This window comes from Spermophilus citellus, assembly GCF_964194105.1.
Source record: "Spermophilus citellus genome assembly, chromosome: 10".
Taxonomy (NCBI): Eukaryota; Metazoa; Chordata; class Mammalia; order Rodentia; family Sciuridae; genus Spermophilus; species Spermophilus citellus.
This window is the reverse complement of record NC_138197.1, coordinates 31,181,464-31,203,938: the sequence shown is the minus strand read 5'-3', so window position 1 is coordinate 31,203,938 and position 22,475 is coordinate 31,181,464. Positions and strand designations below refer to the sequence as shown.

Here is a 22,475-nt window from a genome sequence, read left to right as displayed (position 1 = left end):
AGCACAAGACTACCCACGGGAACCTTGCTTTCTACTCAGGACACAACCTGGTCGGGTCTGCCAGTGTTCCTAGGGAGATGAGTCCTCTCAAGCTAGTTGACACAGACCCTCTACGCTTGGGCTAACCTCCTGGGACTTGGGTGAGTCCCCCACGGGACGCTGGCAGGACAAGCTCCGAGCAGGAAGGGCTGTACATAACCAGACATTACTGCTCTGGGAGGCTAGCTCTGCTGGGTTCCTCTTGGGAACGCCTCCCTGCCCTGCTGGTAGGTGGCCATTGGGCATGTGTAGTTAGAGACACTCAAGGGCAGATGCTGTCAACCATAAAAATGCCTTGCTCTGATGCAAAGGACACATATGTGGGTGTTAGAAGACCCTTGTTTTAGTTCCAACACTGCTGCTGTTAACTGCAGCAGTTAAGACATTTTTTTTTTCCTCTCTGGTCCTTAATTTCCTTCCCTAATTAAACAGGTTGGTTGCTAGAAATTTCAAAAGATTTAGCATACTGAAGAGATCTTATAGTTGCAATGCAGTTGCTCTAGGTTAAGAGTGAAGAGCATTCTTCCTGTTAAGGGGGAGGTGAGTGATACCATTACTAAGTTTTCAATTTCAGTGCAATTTCAATGGAGAAGAGCCGAGACAGTGCAGAAGTTTCTACTCTTGCCTATGCCCTGAACAATGCAAATTCCTGGGATAGGGGAATACAGTGGAGCATCCCTGGCCGCATTCATTCCACAGCGTGCAATGAAGCCCAGTGGGCCCGTCCTACGGTAATATTCTTGAGAAGCCACAGTTGTCCTGGAGGGACGACCCCTGTGCACAAACTCCTACCCTCCTCCCCCAGAAGCCCCATAGAAAAACCAGTAGAGAAGTCAGAGAAGGGGCTGGGGATGTGGCTCAAGCGGTGGCGCGCTCGTCTGGCATGTGTGCGGCCTGGGTTCGATCCTCAGCACCACATACCAACAAAGATGTTGTGTCCGCCGAGAAGTCAGAGAAGTCACAGAGCCTATTCTCTCCCAGCTTGGGAGGGCTTCTGGCAATGTTGGGAGCACCTGTTTACTGAAATCTAGAATGCCTGGGTTTGAAGGCTGGCTCTGTGATCCCGGGGAAGTCACTTAATCTGTGTGTAAGCTGTCTGTCTGCAACATGGGATGGTTGGGGGTGTAGCTCAGAGGTAGAATGGGCGCTTGGCATGGGGCAAGGCTGTGGGTTCAATCCTCAGCATTGTACTTCAAGGACTATTGTGAGGATATGCAGAGACACAATAAATACGAGCTGCTATTAATCTCAATAATACAAGTGTTGGGTAACGATTATTAATAACCACAGTGATGGACTCTTTATACTCGCTGCTCTTTCCCTGTTATTCTTTAACTGAGACCAGAGAGACTTCCTTCAAGTAGGTGCTGAAAAGTAGAGAGATGTAATATTTTCCCACAATACACAGCAGGATATGTGATGAGAACTCTAGGCAGGTGACACAGTGACTTCACTGTCCCACATCTGCAGCCTGTGCAGGGCAGAGGCTTTGCAGGCAACAGAGCATGCAATCTGCCTGCAGCTGAGGCTTACGGGCAGCACCGAGCAGAATGCACACAGGGAGCGTTTGTGCCTTTCCCTTCTTCCCCACATCTGTTGTGATGTCAAGTCACGTGGGGTTACTGGCAAACCCCATGTTGTATGAATACAGGTATTGTTCCCGTGCACGCCTGGCCCAGACTGGGCAAAGGGACAAATGCAGCTTGTCTTTCAGTCATCCTCCTAGGCAGTCAAAGGTAGTGGGGCCACAGACTGGACTTGGGAAGGCCGGGCAGCTCAAACACAGGGCACTGGGGAGGAGGGTAGCCTCCCTCTGCTCTTGGTCCTAATATGGGGACACCGGGAGTAAGACAGCAGGATGGCCCCAGTTTCTTCTCATCTCACTGGGGCAAGACAGCGAAGGATGAGGTCACTCCTTTGAGCTCCAGAGCAGAGGATGAATAAGGGGGGGGGGTATTAAGAGATCAAAAGGATTTACAAGCACATAAAACACAGCCGAGTAGGAAAGAATACACAGCCGTGTTTTCTCTAAGTCCGTATCCCAGCACAGAAGTCTGGTGATCCTGGCAGAAGCTGGGACAGTTGGGTCAACAGGAAGTAAATTATGAAAGGGAAGAGCATTTCCCATGCAGAGAGAACATTCTCTTAATGGGTCTCTGGGTTAATATTAAATATTCATTCTACAGCTCTGCAGAGGGAGATTTGAAAATAAAGGATCTTGGTTGGCTTTAAATCTTTCTTGGACAGCTGAAGATCCAGAGGTCCTTGCATTAGCCCCTTTTGGGTGGGGGTGAAAACCAGTGGCCCTCAGCAGCTGTCCCTGAGGGTTTTAGGAGCGGTCATCAGGCTATAGGGTGGCCCATCTGTAAGCAGGGAAGTTCCCCCTCCCAAGCTGACATGGAACCACAGCAGGGCTTGGCTTGCTTCTTAAAGGGACTGTCTGTCCAGTGCTTCCCTTTCAGAAAGCTACTCACAGTCTGAACCCAAGCTTGTTAGCAGAGGCTGGTAATGAGAAATGACAAAGTGTTCCCCTTTATAAAGCAGTGAATGTTAGCTTTCTGTCTGACTCATGGAAAAAGTTGTTCGTCACAGGGCTTTCTTGAGCATTACCATGTTAAATTGCTTAAGGGTTGTTTGTTTTGCTTTTTTTCAGGCTGACATTATAAGCCTAGACAAAAAAAAAAAAAAAAAAAAAAAAGAGACTGGTGTGGCAATGGCATGAGTGCCAAGGTGTCCTTTACATAAGAAACAGGGCATTCTTTCCCCCTGTCTCAGGGCTCTCAGTTCAGCTCAGGCTAGAAGAGCACACATCAGTCTCCTACATGGCCTTAATCTACCTGGCAAACAGCGTTTCTCACTTCTGTTTGTGGACAGAACACAACTCCACCAGAGCCTTTGGACTCCACTGGCTTAAAACAGTTATTATCTCTAAATAACTCAATTGGGGGTTCATAGACACCCTAGCTCTGTCCTTCAAGGCTCTTGATTCCTCTCCCTCTTACGAATGGCTGTTTTCATGAACATGCAGCACAGTGGAATTCAATTTGTTGAGGACGGTAACTCTGTTAGTGAGGCACCTGTGTGCAAGCTGGGCCAGTTTCAGGTAGGGAAAACGAGGCACAGAGCAACCAAATGAAGTGCTGCATGTTCCCCAAACCATCAGGCACCTACCCATAAGCAGGGGATGGTCCCAAAGAGGGGTGGACCTTCATGGCCTCTAGATGGAGCCCCCCTGGATTCCCTCATTCAGTGGCCACGGTTCTGGAAGGACACCAAGGAGTTAAGAAGAGCCGCTGGCCTGAGACCAAAAAAATGAACTTCCCCAACATGTTTGCAGCCTGGGATTATGGATACTGCTGACGGGCTGAATCTCCCAGGGCCTGAATTGGAGAGAAGGCCCATATAAGGTTGTCAGCTGTTCTGGACTTACTATGACCTGTTCTGATCGTCGGAAAGTGTCCCCCCCCCACCCCCTTGCTTCTTTGCCTGGTTCCGTACTCTTTCTCTACATTGTAAACTGTGCCCCTCTGAAAGGAAAGACACCCTGGGTCATTAGGGTTTTCTTAAGAGTCAGCTACATGGTGAAACTGTGGGTGGCCCTGCAGACAGTTATGCCACAGTGCAAGGGACAGTCACCCCATGATGTCAGGACAGCAGCCAGGGTGTAGCTGGCACTCTTAGCTCATCTGCTGGGAGGGAGGCTATGAGTTCACACACAAGGCTGGTCTCAGCCCAGTGGGGAAGGGGACACAGAGAAGCAGCCTCCTTGGCCCTTTGCCCATGGATAACAATTATTCAGTTTCCCCAAGTATTCAGTGACAGACACAAAGGCAGGACCCAGCCAGAGGCTACTCAGCTTGATGATATTCTAGTGTCACTTGCCCTGGTTCTTGGGAGTCTAGAAGCAGAATCTTCTTCAAGATTCATAGACCTGTTTTGCAGGCAAGCAGAGCTAGCGCAACAGCAGCTCCTAGACCTCAGGTAGGGAGTGCTGTGCCTCTGGAATTATGTCTTTAAATAACCTTCCTGGTCACTTCAGGTAGGCCCACTGGCCACCAAGGACTCCTGTAGTGACCCGCAGGATCTGAACCTTTGGAGCTTTTGGAGGCCAGCCTGGCTCCTGTCAAGCAAGGTGTCAGGAGAGTGTGGTCATCACATCTTGTGTGACTTTCCCACCTGTGTCCCACTGGCTCGGGCCACTGGAATGTGGGTGCTTCTCCCCTGATCACGATTTGTGTGATGTCAAAGAACCAAGAGAACCTCATTCCATCCCCATCAAAGGGAAGCGTTCAGTCAGTGCAGATTTTTTTTTTTCAATTACTGCATGGGGCGTTCCCCCACAACCTATACAGAGAATCCAAGAAGCAACCCAGGTCTGAGTTTCACTCCTGCCTTTTGAAGACCATGAGCTTAGATAGCTATTCGAGCCTCTCCAGACCTTGGTTTCTTCATCTGTGAGGTGGGACCCATTCCCTGCTCCTCGAAGAGTTATGGGGATGCACCTGGGTCACAATTTAATAGGAGGTGTAGGATCGTGAATGACACACTAGGAAGGGGCTCAAAAATGCCAATACCCTCCTCCCACATCTAAAAACATGTGGAATTAGCCGAAGAGTTCTGAGTCATCAAAAGGAAATCCGGGGTGGTTGGGAACAGCCAGGACAATGGGGGGCCTTTTCTGGGACACACATGGGAAACCTGTGGGGCTTTTGCTTAGGAAAACGAGGTGCTGTATGTTCCTGCTCAGGGCTCCCTCGTGTGCCGTGGCAAGGAGTGTGAAGGATGTCCCCTTAGTACCCCACTCCCTGCTCCTCTGTGCAAGTGTCCCCTCTGGTCCCCACCCCCTCCTGCTCTACAGGGTGGCATTCCAAGCCTGCCTCAGACTCACAAAAATGCTCTGTTGCTAAAACAAGTCAGGGCACTATGGAAACCTGCTCCCTAAAAACTGTGTGTATAGTTTAAAAAAAAAAAAACAAAACATTGGGCTTTTCTTTGCCTTAGTTCTTTCTGACAATGGGAACCACACCCAAAAAAAAACCCCCAGCTAACAACAATGAAAAGCAGGAAAACTATCCACAGAGCTGGGGCTAGGCAAGCAAATGCGCTGTTTCTAAAGACCCCTTCCCTGCCTAACTGGTTTCAGCCAGGTCTCGGGGAGATGGGCAAGGGAAGGTCATTGTGACTGGCCAGCCATGGCCATCTTGTTCCTAGAGCCTGGGAGATAACCCTCATAGGTCTGCTTTCTCCGTCTTTTGCAAAAATAACTTTGGTGGGTGGGAAGGAAGTGACCAAACTTACACTTTGAGCCTGATGACATGACATGACAGCATCACCCTAAAAATAGGAAGCTTCTTTTGTTAGAAAATAAGATGGTTCCCACCCCAAACTCCACATGAAGTAGAACCACAGAGTCTGAGTTTACTTAGAAACTGGGAAGTTTCACTTGACAGGCTTTGTCTCCTTTCTCTTTAGAGGACCCGCAACAAGGGGGAGAGAAGGATACTAGAAAAAATGCCAGGGAGCTTGTGTGTAGAAAGGATCACACACCCTTCCCCTAAAGGAAAAGCAATTTAGAAAATGACAACAAAATTAAACCATGGCATTTACCCAAGCACCAGGGTCCAAAGGACCTGAGTAGAGTCTTTCCTATTGTTTATTAAATGGCTCTGGGGATCAAACCCAAGCTAGGTACATGCTCTACCACCAAGATACACCCCCAAGCCTCCCCTAATATTACCTAGGAATCTGTCTTCCTCTGGGTCTGAGTCCCTATCCAAATGGTGGGGAGAAGAGCTACCCATCCTCTCCTGGTACTGCATAAAAAGGACAAAGGTTTCTGAGTTAAGAAAATGATGAAGTCTAAGAAGACATGTAATTAGAAGAGAGTTATCAGGGATGTGAATGGAGGTTCACAAACCCTCAAGAGCGGTAGCAACTTTGCCAAAGCCAACTGCACATCAGAGAATGGTCAAAATGCCAAACTCAGCCAGCATGAAAAGAAACCACATCAGTTAGATGCAAATTCATGGGCACAACTCTCCACACAAAAACACTGTACAACTTGAAAGGGACAGGGCTGGCTCATTTGGCCTGAGTCTTTCCCAGGTCCAAGTTCCTGGGTCCATAGGGAGTCTCCAAAGTTGGAAGAAGCACCACAGTTTTCCCTCCTCACCTGTGTAGAAGCTGGAATGATTAGCTTCTTGCTCGAAGATGCTCTTGGTCTGAGAGTCGAATCGGAGCCATAGTCCAATGGCAAGGACTGCAATTCCAGCAAGCTGCAAGATAATGAAAATGGTGATAATCCTGGCTGCCAGGGAAAACAGTCCCCAAATGCTGAAGGACAAAGGTCTCTGAATTAAGAAAATGATGAAGCCTAATAAGACTTAATTGGGAGAGAGCATGGGGACTTGCAAAAGACTTGGGACCACCTTTGGTCTCTGGCCCTCACGTGCACCTTCTAGTAGAAGTCATGGGTGTGTGTGATCAATCCATGTGCCAAAAATATCAGCAAGCTGAGAATAAGTCATTACCTACTAGCAAAACAGCCTGGGTACTTTATAGGCAATAAAATACTATATAGCTCTGAAGACTAATAGCTACAGCTACATGCACTTCAATGAGTGAATCTCACAATGAACAAAAGCAAGAGCCACAAGAATTCATACAATATGATTCCATAGTTAAAATTATACTGTAATTATTGCACATAAAAATGATAAAGGAAAAATAAGAAAGCAATGATCATAAAGAAAGTGGTGTTCTCTAGTAGAGGGAGGGATTTATGCTCAGGGATGAGCACATGGTGGGTGGGTAGGTGGGTTTCCAGAAGTCTGGCAATATTTTCATTCACTCTACAATGTTGCCTAGGTTGGTCTCTAACTCCTGGGCTCAAAAGATCCTCCTGCCTCAGACGCCTGAGAAATTGGGAGGTGCGCTTCACTGTGTGCAAAGTGTAATAATCTCATTTTTTACTTGGGTGTTGGTTACATAGATATGCACACATGAATGCCCAGGGAGACCACATTACTTAGCAAATGACATATCAAGAGTTTGCTCTTGCTTATCCACATCAATCCTTAACTCATGAGTCCAGATCTTGGCCTGGCACTGTTGAAGCAGATGCTATGGAGGTGGCCTCCTGTCAAACCCCTGCTCCCAGTGGCAGCTGAGCTCCCTCACTGCTCGTACCAGGGCTTCCCCGGGGAGTGATGCGTGGCCAGCTGAACTTGGGAGTGGGACCAGGTTTGGTTAGTCAGCCCACCTAAATGGAGGCACATTTAAGTCAGAGCCCTGCTCTCCAGGGACCTTGGTTGTCTGTCCTGACAGCTGTGACAGCCTGTGGTATAGACAGGCCCCTCTTCCCCCCCTCTCCTTTTCTCCATGCAATGGCAGTGAGTCTGGACATGCTGGGGGGAAAGTGGAGATGGTGGCAGTGGGAAGGACCACTCAGGACCTCAGCCTGCAGTGGTCACAACCTTGCCTGCACCCCCCGTGGCAGAAGCTGATTTGGCCTCATCACTGAGTTAATTCTAGTTTAAGTTAGCAGGTCTGTTAATTCTCAGTTTAAGTTCTATTGCTTTAGGTTTCCCATCAATAAAACAGGAATGGAAAGGTGTGGCTCTCCCTTGCCTTTTAAGTATGTCTAAAGAATACAGGAGATTATATTAGAACGAGTCCTTCTGAAGGATGAGACACGGAATGGGCTTTTGGCGAACAACACGATCTTCTCAGCATGAAGGTCAGTCGACATGGCACCTTCAATCTGTGGCCAGTCAGCATCTTCCCACACCTCTCAGTCCCTACGTTAAGTAAGGCAATGCGAAGCATCAGTAAGAACGACACGGAACCAAGTGCCCTGCAGCTGGACACTGTGGAAGAGAAAAACTCATGGGTGCCAGGTTTGAAGGGGGTAGAAGTTCTAGAGTTAAAAGAACCTGAGGGTTCTGGGTTTAAGGACGCAGGTCAGATTTTCCTTTTTATTATTAAGTCATGAAGGTGACCTTCAGTCATGAAAGTCTCCCAGTCTAATCCAAAGACAGCAGAAGATCTCTTCATGATGGAGAAGGAGTCTCAACCTCTCTGGACTCAGGCTGGATATTCTCCTCTATCTGGCAGCCAGAGCACTAGGAGGTGGGGCCCAGCTGGAGGCACCTGAGCTAGCAAAAGTGTGTGGCCCAAGCCCCATACACAGGGTACTAGATGAGCACATGGTGGGTCTGGGCTCTGTGGATGAGCAGGCCCTGGTGGCACAGGTCCTCTTCTGGCCTTTGTCCTCAGCAGTCCTGTTGCGAGAATGCCTGGACCCGGGGCCAGCAGTGCTCCTGACCTTTCTTCTCTAGGCTTGTGCGCACCAAGGAATTATTCCCAAGTCATCTTACCCCATTGTTGAGTGAAATTATTCACCCATCCCTTATCAGTGAGGAAAATTCCAAAATAGGAAAAGAATGAAAAGAATTCCATGCTCAGGGACTAAGCAGCAGAGGATGGCATAAAGCTGCCCTCCGCATAGAAGCTTCCCAAGGGCAGCAGCTGGGTCTCTTGGGAAGTGGCCCCAGGCTTAGATATCAATGGGGTGCACAAGTATAACCTGCGGTGGGAAGGCCCCTTTCACTTTATAGAAGCCAAGAAAGTGCAGCTGTTTATCTGGTTCTACATGTACAGATACTAAGAAGGGCACAGGGTTGGAGAACTGGAACCAGAAGGAAAAGAAAGCATTTCAGGTCTAACCTTGGCCAAGGACAAGGCCAGGTGCAGAAGCTGGGAGTTCCGTGTATTTGGACTCTTCCCCAAACCTAACGTCATGCTGCTGGCTTGTCAAAGTTATAACCCTATGGGACAATGAGGAAGGAAAAGCAGGTGGAGCGAGAGAAATGGAAAAACCAATAATAGATCTCTACCTCTTCTACCTAAAAGCACCGTCAGAGGGGAGGGAGTTTCAAGAGGAAAGGAAGGGAGGGCCAGGGGCAGGACTGGGAATATGTGGTTCACAAAAATCACAGAGGACTGAGCTGTTGCCTTTTTTGATTAAATTTCTGAGCTAATAGGCCTGAGGTGATACTGTGGAAGCCATTAGCTGCCCCATTTTCTGTAATGCTATTCCAGAGACTGCTTCAGTTGGTTGGGTCACAATGGACTGGGGTGGCAGGGCCATGAAACCTGACTAACCCATGGTTGTTAAGGCTGCACTCAGGGGCCCTAAAGCATCGCCCAGGAGAACTCGCTTTTTTGGCAGGGCATTGAAGGGGACTCCCTTCCCCACAAGCCAGTTCTCACCCCCAGCTACTTCAATAATAGGAGAAATAACGAAAAGGGACAAGCAGCAACAATCAGTCAGCTTTGACCTTTAAAAAGGGCACCAAGTCAATTATTAAGGGACCCCATAATAAGAACATAGTCAGCGGGTTCTGCTTGTGTGGGTTCAACCAACCTCAGATGGAAAATGGACTTAAATCTGTAATGATTGTATCTGTTTTGAACACCTATAGACTTTCGGCTTTGTCCTTATTGCCTAAACAAAATATTGTGATAACTATTTATACAGCATTTACATTATAAGTTATATGCAAATACTATGTCATTTTATGGAAAGGACTTGGGCATCCTCGGATTTTGGGGAAGGGGTAGGGGTGGGAAAGGGAAAGGTCCTGGAACCAATCTCCTGTGGACACTGAGGGATGCCCGTATAGGGGCCTGGGAGGCAAGTTGATGGTTTGTTCTCAGGTTAATAAACTGACACGTGGCTACGGCTGTTGCCTCTTTTGTTGGTTATCACAGGATCTGAGCAGTTTTGATGCAGATTCTGGTGGGGCCTAGAAAGAGGACAGCAATGTGCCTGATCACCAGCTGGTGGGATGGAGGAAGAGAGTCCACAGTCATCACTCCCAGCCTGAGGCCCTGCCTACAGTCTGCCTGGTTACCTTTTTTTTTGTTTTGTTTCCAACAAAAGCAAATGGAAACAGTCTGGTTTTGCTGGGAAAAGCTCCTTTGCCATCTGGCCCCAAATGGTTCCATTTGACAGTGTAAAGAGAAAAAGGATAGTTTTTTCCCCCATGATTTCATTGGAAATTTCTTTGTTTCTTCACTTATGCCAACTTTGTTTCTTAGAAGATGAGCCACGAGACAAAACTAAATTGAGGACAGTTTACAAAATACTTTGGCCGGTATTTCTCAAAACTGTTAAGGTCTGCCGGGTGCAGTGGTGCATGCCTGTAATTTCAGTGACTTATGAGGCTGAGGTGGGAAAAATCACAAGTTCAAGGCCAGTCTCAGCAACATGGGGAGACTGTGTCTCAAAATACAAGGACTAGGAATAGAGCCCAGAGGTAGAGTGCCTCTGGGTTCAATCACCAGTACCAAAGGAGGAAAAAAAAAATTAACAAACAAAAATGTCAAGGCCATGAAACACAAGAAGAGACAAGCTGTCACAGACTGGATGAGTCTAAGGAGACAGTCATGTGGTATCTTGGGTGGGACACTGGAACTGATAAAGGACATTAGTAGAAATACCTGTGATATCTCAATATGTCTGGAGCTTAGTTAACAGTCATGTAACCAATGCTGGCCTCTTGATTGTGACAAATGTAACCTGGTAATGTAAGATGTTACCATGTTTCAATGAGGGAAGTTAAAAGGAGGTCTAACACTATTCTAAAGATAAATGTCTAAAAAAGCAGCATCAGCTGGGCACCCCCCCCCCCCATTTCTCTCTCCCTCAAAACTTCCTGTCTCCTTCAAGAACCTGCCCCATTAATTCACTTCTTTCCTGCCTCTGCAATTCTGTCTCTGCCAATAGCACATGGGCAGCTTTCTTGATCCTAAGAATCAACACAACAAACACAAGAATCAAAAACTCTCTTTCCTCAACCTCATGGCTCTGCCCTATCCTTTAACTGCCAAGTCTTTGCTAATTCCTCTAACGACTCACAGCTCCACTCTCTCAATCTGTCCCCAGCAGCAAATACCACTGAACCTGCCTCCTCTGCTCCTCAAATGCAAGCTCAAAGTTTCCTAAATCAGCCTCTGGCATTCCCACCTCGGCTCACACAGGTCCTTCCCTCCTGAAAGGCTACCCTGGCCACCTAGGCCTGCTCTTCCCCCAAGGTCTCCCAGTCTCCTCCCAGGTGCAATCCCTGGAAACACCCTCACCCCTACATCCTCAGGTTCTGCCCCTCCTCTGTCTGATCTTTAGTCTCCCATCTCACCAGAGCGAGTCCAAACTCTGGAGGTCAGGGTGACTTCCTAGTTCTTTTTGTTTACCCTGTCCCATCTACACTTTGGACCAAATAATCATTAGAAAATAATTATCCTATAAATGTATGATTCCTCCAGTGTCAGAGGACCTCTAAAATTCACTTGTTCTTTGGACAAGCCTTCTTTCCACCCAGTTCTTCATTGGATCCATTTTCTAATATCTTACAACAAGACCCAGAAATAATTATTTACCCAGAGAAAATGCTGAGAAAGACCCATAAGGGATACATAAGAAGTATCTGGTGAATGACAAATATTTCTCTCTCTGCATGTGACATAGGTTGCAATTGAGATTTAAGGGCAAATCTTTATTAAGTCTTTTTGAAAAATGATGTTCCTTTAAAGTCCATGTCTTTGCTGTGTATCTGAAACTCCATCAGCATCTCCACTTCTCTCAGATACCTAGATTCTCTAATTTTAGATGAACACACAGGTGACCCGGTCATGTGGGGTTTATTGGCAGCTTCAGAGACATGAAAACCTAGCATTGCCCTAAACTGAGGCCCACCATAGAGTTTCTTGATCGTCTTCTCTTTCCATATTCACTCACCACCGAAAGTACACCTGGCTGACAAGGCACCTAGCTAAGATCAGCATTTCAGTGAGTCACTGCAAATCTTGCCTCAGGGACAAGTACAGAAATCTTATCCTGAAACATACACTGAGAGTTAAAGGAAATGTATCCAGTTCCAGAGAATTAAAAAAGAAATCATGGAGGCGGAGGCAGGAGGATTACAGGTTTAAAGCCAGCCTCAGCAACTTAGTGAGGCTCTGAGCAACTTGGTGAGACCTGTCTCAAAATAAAAAATAAAAAGTGGTTAAGCGCTCTTGGGTTCAATCCCAGGTCCCCAGGTAGGTTACATACTCTGAAAACTGTGAAGTGCTATAGCCAGTCAGATTCTGTAGGGAAAAAAACCCGATAATGACAATGTTAATAGTAACAAACCTTGAGAAAGACAATTCACAGGCATTCTATGGATGCCTGGTGTGTGTCCTCCTATGATCTAAGACAGTGGCTGGGCAGAGGCGGGATAATTTAGGACACTGGGGTTGTGTTTTCTTTTTTAAGAGAGTCTGTGTGAGTGTTGAGTGGTGAAGGAAGATGGATAAGTTTACCTACTTCACACCCATGAACCACCTCCCATAAGTCCACCATGATCAGATGATTAGGTGGAAATGCCAAAGCCAAGTGCGGAGGGAAGGTTAGAAAACTGCTTGGCTTCCATATTTCCTGGGACCTCAGACTGAACTCTGCAGAAGGGAGTTGCCACAGAGGGAGGGAACAGAGAGGGACAGGATTTTACTGGGTTAGGCAAGAAAGGAAACTTCCCCGTAGTTCTCGCTCCTTCTTATCTATCTTGCACTATCAGGGATTGAACCCAGGGGTGCATTGAGTTACACCACAATCCCTTTTTATTTTGATTTTGAGACAGGGTCTTGCTTAGTTACTCAGGCTGGCCTGGAACACACAATCCTCTTGCTTCAGTCTCCTGAAGTGCAGGGGCTAATAGGTGTGTGCCACCATGCCCAGGAAAGCTTGTTCTCTTGAATGCCCTCCTTCAGTAAGATGCTTATCAGCCCTGGATTTTGCTTTTGTTTTGAACACCCTGAACTTGAGTGACCACAGGCATAGTTTTCTGCAATAGCCAGGAAGTCAGTAACAGACCAAACCTAAGGCTGTAGGTATCCCCACCAGCCTTTAAGAAAATCACAGAGGAAGAGATAAGGCCTTCTGTGTCCACCAAGATTCAACATTTAAAAACTAGTCCGGCCACCCAGACCTGCAGGCTCTGGGCCTCACCCATCTCCATACCAACTTCGGCTCACCATGGAATGTCAAGCCTGGGATGGGCAGAGTCACTAGTCAGGAGGCTGGGCCCGGCAGAGCCAGCAAGAACAAAGAGGATCCCAGTGTTGAAGTCTCCTATGATCCTCTCCTTATCCTCCTCCCCAGCTTTAAATGCAGCTAGAGTTGCTGGCCTCCGAATGGTGGACACACTTGGGCAGGTCTTGGAGTTCTGCATCACCATGCCATTAAAACAGCGGCAACAAAACCAAATTTCATTTCAATCAGTAGAAGAAATGGTATGGCTCGCTCTCTCCTTAGGGAACACAAGCAAACTATCAGCTCATGGCAAAATTTAAAGGTATCCATCCACAGGGCACACGACCGACTTCAGTTTTATTAGAGGGGAATTGAAAAGCTCCAGAGATCACAGCCCTAGAGAACAGAAGTCCCCTTTGGGGGCATGACCATCCCAGGAACTGGTGGGCAGGCCAACCTGAGGACCGTGTCCTTTCTCTAGAAAGCTGCTGCTGCTGCTTCTTCTTTCTTTCTTTTTCTTTTTTTTTTTTTTTTTTGGCAGTGCTGAGGATGGACTCCAGGGCCTCATCTGTACTAAGCAAGTGTTTTACCACTGAGCTATATCCCCGGCCCACTCCAGAAAACTTCTGCACTCTGAGCTTCCACCAAGCTGGTGTCTCGAGGTGGCACTTAGAATCTCTATCTTCAAAGGGAATTCAGGAAACCCCTATCTAAGCTAGTGATTGATTCTTAAGAAGTGTGGCCCCTAGAACCTGTCAGACGTGCTATTTGACTTTGACGCATGCTCAGATGTGGCACCACGAATTCAGGCCTTCATTTACATACTGAACAAGCAGGTCAGACAGGAAAAAGCTCTCTCTGGGGCTGCAGAACCCAGAGAATAGCTTTCAACATGTATCCCTGTTGAGAAGTATGAAGTCCTGGAAGAGAGGTAGGATCTTCCTGAGCTCAGGTTTCCTTGTCTGTGTAAGGAGAGGTCACAGCTTCAGCCTGACAAGGAAGCAGAGCTGGACCTCCCACTCTACGCTGAAATCTGGAGAGGAGGACTCCATCTCCCTGACCTTGGAAAGCCACAGAGTTTGCCTGGGGGCCACGTTTGAGAAGCCCTATGGTTGCAGTGAAGGGAGAGACTATGGGGTGAACTAGTGGGAAGGAAGGGAGAGGTTACAATGGAGAGATGCTGGCTGGGCAGCTCCACACTGAAATCTCAGAGCCAGGAAGCCAGAGTAAACAGTTCAAGTTGGAACGTGCATTTGGTTCTCAAATGCACATTTTCCACCCAGGTCTGTCCTGGAACCCTTCTCCTACAAAAGTCCTGATGACTCAGGGGTGTGTAAGAGGCTCCCACAGCTTCTGCATCAGACAGTGTTGAAGTTTGGTAAAAACTTCCCTTATTTCCTAGTCCAGGCTTTATTATGAATGAGAGTGGACTCTGACCTCTTGTAACTCCAAACTCTGGAAAGTTTTTTTTTTTTTTTAACTAGAGATTTACCCTAAAGGATCAGCCCTTTAGGCTGGCCTCAAACTTGGGATCCTCCTGCTTCAGCCTCCTGGATTATAGGCATGCACCACCATTCCTGGTGAAAGATCATTTTTAAAAATACAAAATCACACAGAAGCCAGTGGTCCAGCTGCAGGTTATCTAGCTAGTGCTGTCTCCTTCGCTCCACAGGCAGGTTTTCCTGTCCATAGGCAACTCCTCCAGAGGCTGGTAAATAATAGGCACAAGAGTGATTTGATAATAATAGCAATAGTTATGGTCTGTGAGGACCCACGTGTGGCACACATTATAAAAGATGGTTATGTAAATATCTCACTGCCTCATCCTCTCATCTCCCTTATTTTATAGCTGATTCAGAATCACAGATGTTAAGCAACTCACTCAAAAAACAAAACAAAAAGACAAACCCCCATAGATAACAAAAACAGTCAGGGTTCAAACTCAACCAGGTCCATGTAGATGACTCACATCTACACTTTCTCCAGCAATGTGCTTCCTCATTGCCCAGGTGGTACAGGACAGAAGGGGGCCTGGATACGTTGACTTTGGCAAAATGCTCTGATTTAAACCTTAACTTGGTGACAAGGATTCCTCTACTTGCCCTGGCTTGATAACTCAGCCTAGGTGAGAGGGGAGGGGCTTACCACTTGGGATTGTTTTTCTCCTCCTCTCTTGAGGCTAGAAGAGATGGTCCCCTGAGAGAACGCATGGCTGTCTCTGGGCCACTTCTACCTTAGGCTCATTTTCTATTACTAGTGTCCATAGGGTAGTAATGGTGGCTTTGGTTCTGTTCTTCTCTATGACCTGGTTCCTGGGTGTCCTAGGTGGTCAAGAAAGTTCTAGAAAAGAGGAATCAATCCCCTTCTGGAAGTCATGAGGAATGAACTGTAGGGGTGTGGTGCTAAGGATACCCTTCTCAGAGGTTTGGATGTGAAGTAAGCTTATTTCTTTCAGTTTTTACTGTGAATGAAATTTCAAGTGAAGTTCCACCAGGTGAGCCTCTGCCAATGGGGTTTCCTTATGGGGCATTTCCAGCAAAGTACAAAAGTGGGCTCTCTCCCAACTTTAGAACTGGGTATTCTATAGAGAGGTAGAAAGCTAAAACCTCCACTTCCTGTTCTGAAAGGAAGACAGGACATAAGGCCTTGGCTTTGATGTGGTTCCCCAGAGCTGAAATAGGGAGCTGTAGTGAGTGTGAACCTTTAGGACAAGATGGACACCACTGAAGGAGGAGCGGGGTAATGCTAATGCCTGCAACAGTGGCAGAAGCCAGCCCTGAACTTATGCTACGAGCCAGGCCCAGGATGATAGCTTTGCATTAAACATCCCACTATTCATTCCTCTTAACAACCTGAGATGTGGGCTATATTATTGCTTTCATGATGCAGATAAGGAAATGATGCTTAAGGGGATTGGTAATTTGCAGCCTCCCCATGGAATCTCTATGTCTAATAAGCCATCTCACCTACTCCCTGCCCCTAATAATTACTCCAGGTCATAAATGGCCCCTTGTCACTTCATGTTGCTCTTTTAAGGTATCAGGGATGGAAGGAGGACACAATAAAGTCCCCAATCATCCATAAGAAGCCAGGTCCTGGGGAAGCCAGACTTTTTTCTCTTGGGAATATTTTGTATCTCAAATTCTGAGATTATGATACCTACCTCATTACCCATATAATTCAACATTAAAACAAATTATAAAACAAATATAATGAAGTTAAAGAAGGAGTCTATTTCCCCTGATTCCCTGGGCTTACCTGTGAAGCTGGTGCCCTAAGCTAATGCCTGGCCTATTTGCTGACCTTGGGGTCTCCCTTTCTGGGGATTCCAGCATCCTTGGGGAGCTCCTGGGTGGAGGGGCAAAGGGGCCCAAGATAGCTATCATTTAAACACCAGAGCCCTTGGGCAAGGAGTGTAGTTCAGTGGTAGCATCTTGCCTAGCATGCACGAGGCCCAAGCTACCACCAGTGGATGCTACCATCTCTCTTCCTGGCCCTTTTGGACAATTTTGTTTGCATATCCCAAGCCTGGCCTCAGGCTGATGCAAGGCATTTCCTTACTGGGGATGTTCTCTGTAACAGAAATGCAAAGCTTGACAGGTTTTCCAGGAGAGAAGGAGTACCTGGAGACTAGAATTTTACTGTGAGGTCCTGCTGTCCCTTTTGATTCTTAGTGGTTTGTTCTAGATCCTGAGATATGGTCAGGATCATCCTAGTTACAAATGAGAAAATAGGCTCAGAGATGTTATGACTTGCCTATGGTCACAGAGCAAATACAGAGTGACTCAGATCTCTCCTTCTGTCACATGCACAGCATGGGTCATGCAGCGATCAGTCACTCAAATGCCTGTCCCATACTTGGTAGAAGGGAGGTAGCTTGGTCCCCTCTCTAGGGTAGGGTGTGGCAGGAGATTTAGGGCCACTTAAGCTTTTTCTCAGCATACCTTTATGGAAATGAAGCAGCTACCTGGTCTGGACAAGTTCAAGGGTTGAGAAATCCTCCCTTCCATGGATGAAGTCAGCATCATTTAAAAACCAGAGCCCTTGGGCAGGGGGTATAGTTCAGTGGTAGCATCTTGCCTAGCATGCATGAGGCCCAAGGTAGCCTTTTTCCAAACAAGAAATCTCATTTCAAGTTTCCACTGACGGCTTGCCAGATGCATAGCACACACTGGCCAGCCCATAAATAAATCCCTTTTCTGCTGAAAGCAGGCATTCTGATCTTAACCAAAATCATCTGATGTGGGAGACTGTTTTGGGGATGTTTTGCTTTAAATTCCAGAATACCACACATTTGTTTTTCATTGTGTATGCCTCACTAAGATGCCTAGAGATTATACATACACACTCTTGCTCACACTCTTTACCACGTGGACCAGCCAGTTCCTGCTCCATCTGCAGAACTCGTTAGTAGGTGCCTGCAAGGCCCCAGAGGTCAGAGATGTCCCTCTCTCGTTCTCTCTCTGTTTTACAGCTTTCAGGCACTGCCACGTGGTACATGGACTGGCAGTGTTGCCAAAGGTACTCCTAGCACCGCTCAGGTGAACACTATCCTCCCCCATCCCGGACATCAGAGCCCCAGGCCAGCAATGGGAACAAGGGCCCAGGTTCCCAAACTCCTACCTCACCTATCACCTGCCCTGTCCCTTTGCTATGGTTCCCACCTACATTTTAGGTCTTTTAACTTTTAGACAGCAAGTACCCCACCCTAAGCACCTCACCTACACTATTTAATTTTCACAACAGGCCCAGTTCGTCAGTTATATCATCTTCTTTCTTTGGTACCAGTGATTGAACCCAGGGATGTTTTACCACTGAGCTACACTCCCAGTCACAATCCTCTTTTTAATTTTTGATAAGTTGCTTAGGGGCTTGCTAAATTGATGAGACTGGCCTTGTAATCCCCCTGCCTCAGTCTCCTGAGTTGCGGGATGACAGGTGCACTGGGCCTTGTTCTTTTTTTCAAGATTAGAACACTGGGGCACAGAAGTTAAGTTGCATGCCTGAGATGACATGACAAATAAATAATAGAGCTTGAACTCAGAACTGACTGCAAAGCCCAAATTCTCAATTGTTTTGTTAACCTGTGTAACTTTTTTCTTTTCTTTTTTTTTTTCCCTCTAGTGCTAGGGATGGAACCCTGGGCCTCTGACTACACCCCCAGTCCCGGAACTGTTGGTCTTTTTGATCTCTTTCTTTTATTTCTAAGCCAGAATTTTTTCCTTTTCCCCTTCCTCTATCCTAACCACATCTGATCCCCTTTCAAAAGTGATACCTTCTATCTCTACAGGCCCTAAGAGAGCCCAGGTGCAAGGGAAGAAAGACACCTGCAACGTGCATGTCTCGAGAGGTGGCCTGAGCCTGGCCTCTCTCAGGGAAGAGCTGTTGGATGAACAGAGCCTAAGAAGGAGCTGCTGCTTCCTCTCACTGGCCTCTGGCCTGAGCGCTTGGTCCACACCCTGGCTCCACTAAACACAAGCAGTGCTCTGGGAAGCAGATCCTCTGAAGCAACTTGGCACATTTTCTTCTCTTCCTGGCTTTGCTTTTGCTGCCTGAAGCTGCCCATTGGCTACTATGTCCACAGATGGGACCGCAGTCCATCCACTGCCCATTGTCCTTTCATCCCTTATAGGAATAGCCCCAAAGTGGGACCCAGAGTCTCTGCCCTTCTTGCACAGCACCATCCAGCCAGCAAAGGGCACAAGGTGGCCTCACTCTATAGGTTTCTGTGACAGTTCTGGACACCAGCCCTTGAAACGCATCATGGGGTCCTACAAAGGGACTAAGTGTCCCTCCCAAGCACTGGACAAGAACTTAATTTCTATTTGCAATGGGTTTTCTGGGTCTCTAAAGGGAGATTTAACCAGGCTGTCTTAGGAAGCCAGGGCTGCACTTTGATTGGAGTAGAGAGGAGAGAGTATGGAAGGATTGTCCCAGGTTTATAGAAAGGAAGCCTTAAAACATCCAGCATGGGAGTAATAGATTTAAATCAACAACCCCACACCGCAAGGAAGAAGGCATTCACTTGGCAGTAGGAGAGCAGGAGAAGCTGCCTTGGTGGGCAGGGCCTGTGCGTCCCTGGGGTGGACATTCCTCTCTAGGAGTGGGCCACAGAGGGAAGTGTACAAGGTTCCCCACCCTGAGAACACCTACTGAAATTGGGGCATGTGTGCAAATTGGCACACTGCCATTGCTGTGTGGGACGAGGTGACTTGGATTCAGACCCCTAACTTCTGTTGACTGGAAAAGCAATACTGAGTCCCTCAGCCTGATTTTGCTGAACTTTATATATTTTATAGTTTTAATAAATTCATATCATCATTTATCATACTATAGGTGCAAAGTAGGTTGAAAAGAAAGGAACACTAGAATGTTACAGAAATTCATTCTGAAATGAATAAATTCAAGTTACTTTAAGGTATTTTAAACTCCCAAGTCAAAGATCCTAAGATCCACATGGGAATTGTGTTGCTTCTATACTTGGACATTTACATGCAGTTCAGACTGAGAGTTAGGCAAGGACTGAGTCCTGATGCGGAAATGTCCCATGTAAAGCAGGAGCTTGTCAGGAGTTGTGGCCACTGGACTGCCCAGGTCTGAGAGGCATTCCCTGGAACCCTGGATATGAATTGGGTAAGCTGTGAGGGGTCAGTTACTTCCCTAACAGGCAGAGCCAGCCCTATTCCTGCTCCTGTCCCCTGCATGGTGTTCAACAAGAGGATGAAGCAAGGAGGACTTATTACTGAGGTTTCTAATTTTTCTCTAAGTCAACAGTCCCCAAGCCTCTTTGCCTAGGGACTTTCTTTGGAATCAAATTAACTTGGAGCCCTCTCCAAGTCAGACTGTTTTGGCTTTCCCTGTCACTTAACCAGACTCCTTGTCAATTCCCTAAAAAATCCCCCATGAGACATTTTCTCCTTCCTCAGACCCTCAGAGTCAAGATGGGCCAGGAGGTCCTTCCAAGCTCCATTTGGTGGGAAGGAGGAGAAGAGAAAGTGAGAGCTCTGCTCTTCCAGAACAGAGGCAAATCATTCAAGCTATGGGAAAACCTAACCAAAGAAGCAAAACCTGGCTGGAAGCTCATAAAGCTGAATTCTTCCTGTGGACTTGCTATACAGAACACTCATTAAATGAAGCGAGAGTCAAAGCCACTCCTTGGGCAATGATTAAGCTTAGACTCAGTGAGAATGGGTGGGGAGGCTGGCTCTTTAGTTTGGGCTGCACTTGATCATCATGGGAACTTAGGGTTTTGAATGTCTTTTGCAAAACTCCCTATTCTTCTCCCATGCAGCCCCTAGGGAGTTGGTAAGGCAAGCTGCTTCTTAGGGCAGAAACATGGAATTCAGAACAGAGCAGGAGAAATCAAGGGAGAAAAACTAATATGAAGCATTTATACTACTTTGAAATAAAATCCTTAGGTCCTCAGGTCCATGGGAAAGAAAAAAGAACAAACAAACAAAACAACAACAACAACAAAAAAGGCAAACACCCCTTGCCCCACGGGGGTGAGGAGTGGGGAATCAGGCAGAACATTTTCTGGAGGCAGATCTCATTGATTTCATGGGATTCCCTAGAAAGATTAAGATCTCCTCGTCTAGGATGACAACATAAAATACTTAAAAACTATCCACAACTTAGTATTTTTTTTTTTTTTTTTGGTGGTGTCAGGGGGAAGAAAATTACCGGATGGATGTAATTATTATAAAATTATCTCATCTGGGGACAGGATGTTGCTTTCCACAGCTGCATGCCATCATTTGATGGAAAATGAAAATGTCCCTGGACCAGCCTGACTTTTTCCATGGGATAAAACAGGCAAGAGATCTGCAGTCAGAACTCCAAAATATAAATTACAAAGTATAGTAAGATTTGTCCTTTTTGTCTCCTCAATTTCTTCCGTTGCAAGGAATTTCTCCCGGTTCTCCAAGGCTTAGGTCTGAGATTTGCAAATCCTGAAACAATGAATCTGTTCCTCTCCTGTGCATAACAGGTAAAGCTCATTCCTGCAATGTTTATGATTGAAAAAACCTGCAGCAGGTTCAAATAAAATTTTACTGACCCCACTTGGGAGAGGGAGCATAGTAAACAGAACATAGTAAACACCAGCTTCTTAAAACGTCTCTGTCCTTCTTTCCCTGACTTCACACAGGCCCACCTAGGATATTGCCACCCATAAGGTGGCAATAGACCTGTAGGAGCTGTGAAAACCTGGGGACCTCAGGCCCCTACCTTGCCTTCAGATGTGTCCAGGCAAAACCCTGTTAAAATTTGTGTCCTATAGAAGAAAAGGTGCTTTTGGAAATTCAAGGTGTTATTAAGTTGCAAACTGCAACCAACTGCAGAAGCCACACCTCCTTGTAAAATTGAACTGAACAAGGAAATAAACAGAACCAACCTGGGACACAGCTCTGTGTGCAAGAGGGAAGGTTCACATCCAACACTCCTCCCAAAGGAAGGTGTGAGAATGCTGATTTGTGACACCAGAAGCCACAAAAGACTCATTTAGGAGAGTAAGGGCTCTGGTGAGCAGGGCCCCCAGATAGGGCTGCTTATCAATGCCCTTCCAAATTCAGGTCTCAACCAGCGGCTGCTTCCTTTGAGCACAGGTCTGGTTTGGTGCTGTCAGCCACTATGAAACCAGAGGAAGATCATGTGGGTGAGAGTGTGTATGCAGAGAGTGAGTGTGAGCGGTGTATACAGGAATGCTCCTCCCATGACCCAAAGATCAGGAGTTGAATCTCTGTTGTTGGCAACCATCGCTGGGGTTGCCAACAGTGATGGTGGGGGAGAAAGCGTAAAGATGTGGGCAGGGGAGAAGTCTGCAGCTGATACCTGGCCTCAGCTCACCTCTCCCCAAACCTGCCAGCTCCAGCACAAACACAGAGCTTCACCACCAGCTCATACGGTCTGGGTGCCAGACCTGGGAAGCCATTTTATGCAACAGCCCAGCCACCAGCTCAGTCCAACATCCAAGTCAAACAGCTTCTGGAGGAGGTGACAAGTGAGGGAAGCGGGGGAGGGGCCTTTGCCACCACCCCCCACCCAAATCCATGCCCTGCCCAGAACCTCACCTCCTGATGCCTTAGGTTTCTCTGACATGCAGTTTTATTTTCAGAAATGCTCCCTCCCACCGCAGTCAGACAAGTACCAACACATGAAATGGAGTCAGTGTTTCCCTGCGGGGAAAGAGGTTGGCACTGATGCAGGAGGAGGTGGAAAAGAAGGGAGGCTATGTGGACTGGGAGTGTGCTCCTGGCTCCATCTGTGGTTTAAACTTCCACACTTCTCAGGGAATTGCTCCCACCCTCTCCACAGCTTCAAACCTCTTTCCACCTTCTAACAATAGCTGCTGGGGTCCGGG

At 47.1% G+C, this 22,475-nt stretch overlaps 1 protein-coding gene across 1 annotated transcript in view; it reads right to left on the bottom strand.

Moving 5' to 3' along the window:
- The window catches only part of CD9 (CD9 molecule), a 32,233-nt gene that overhangs the window by 5,788 nt on the left and 3,970 nt on the right, over positions 1-22,475 (bottom strand). The window contains exon 2 of the mRNA XM_081309816.1: positions 6,212-6,314. Within this exon, the coding sequence (XP_081165942.1) occupies positions 6,212-6,314 (103 nt within the window). The remainder of the gene's footprint in view (positions 1-6,211; positions 6,315-22,475) is intronic.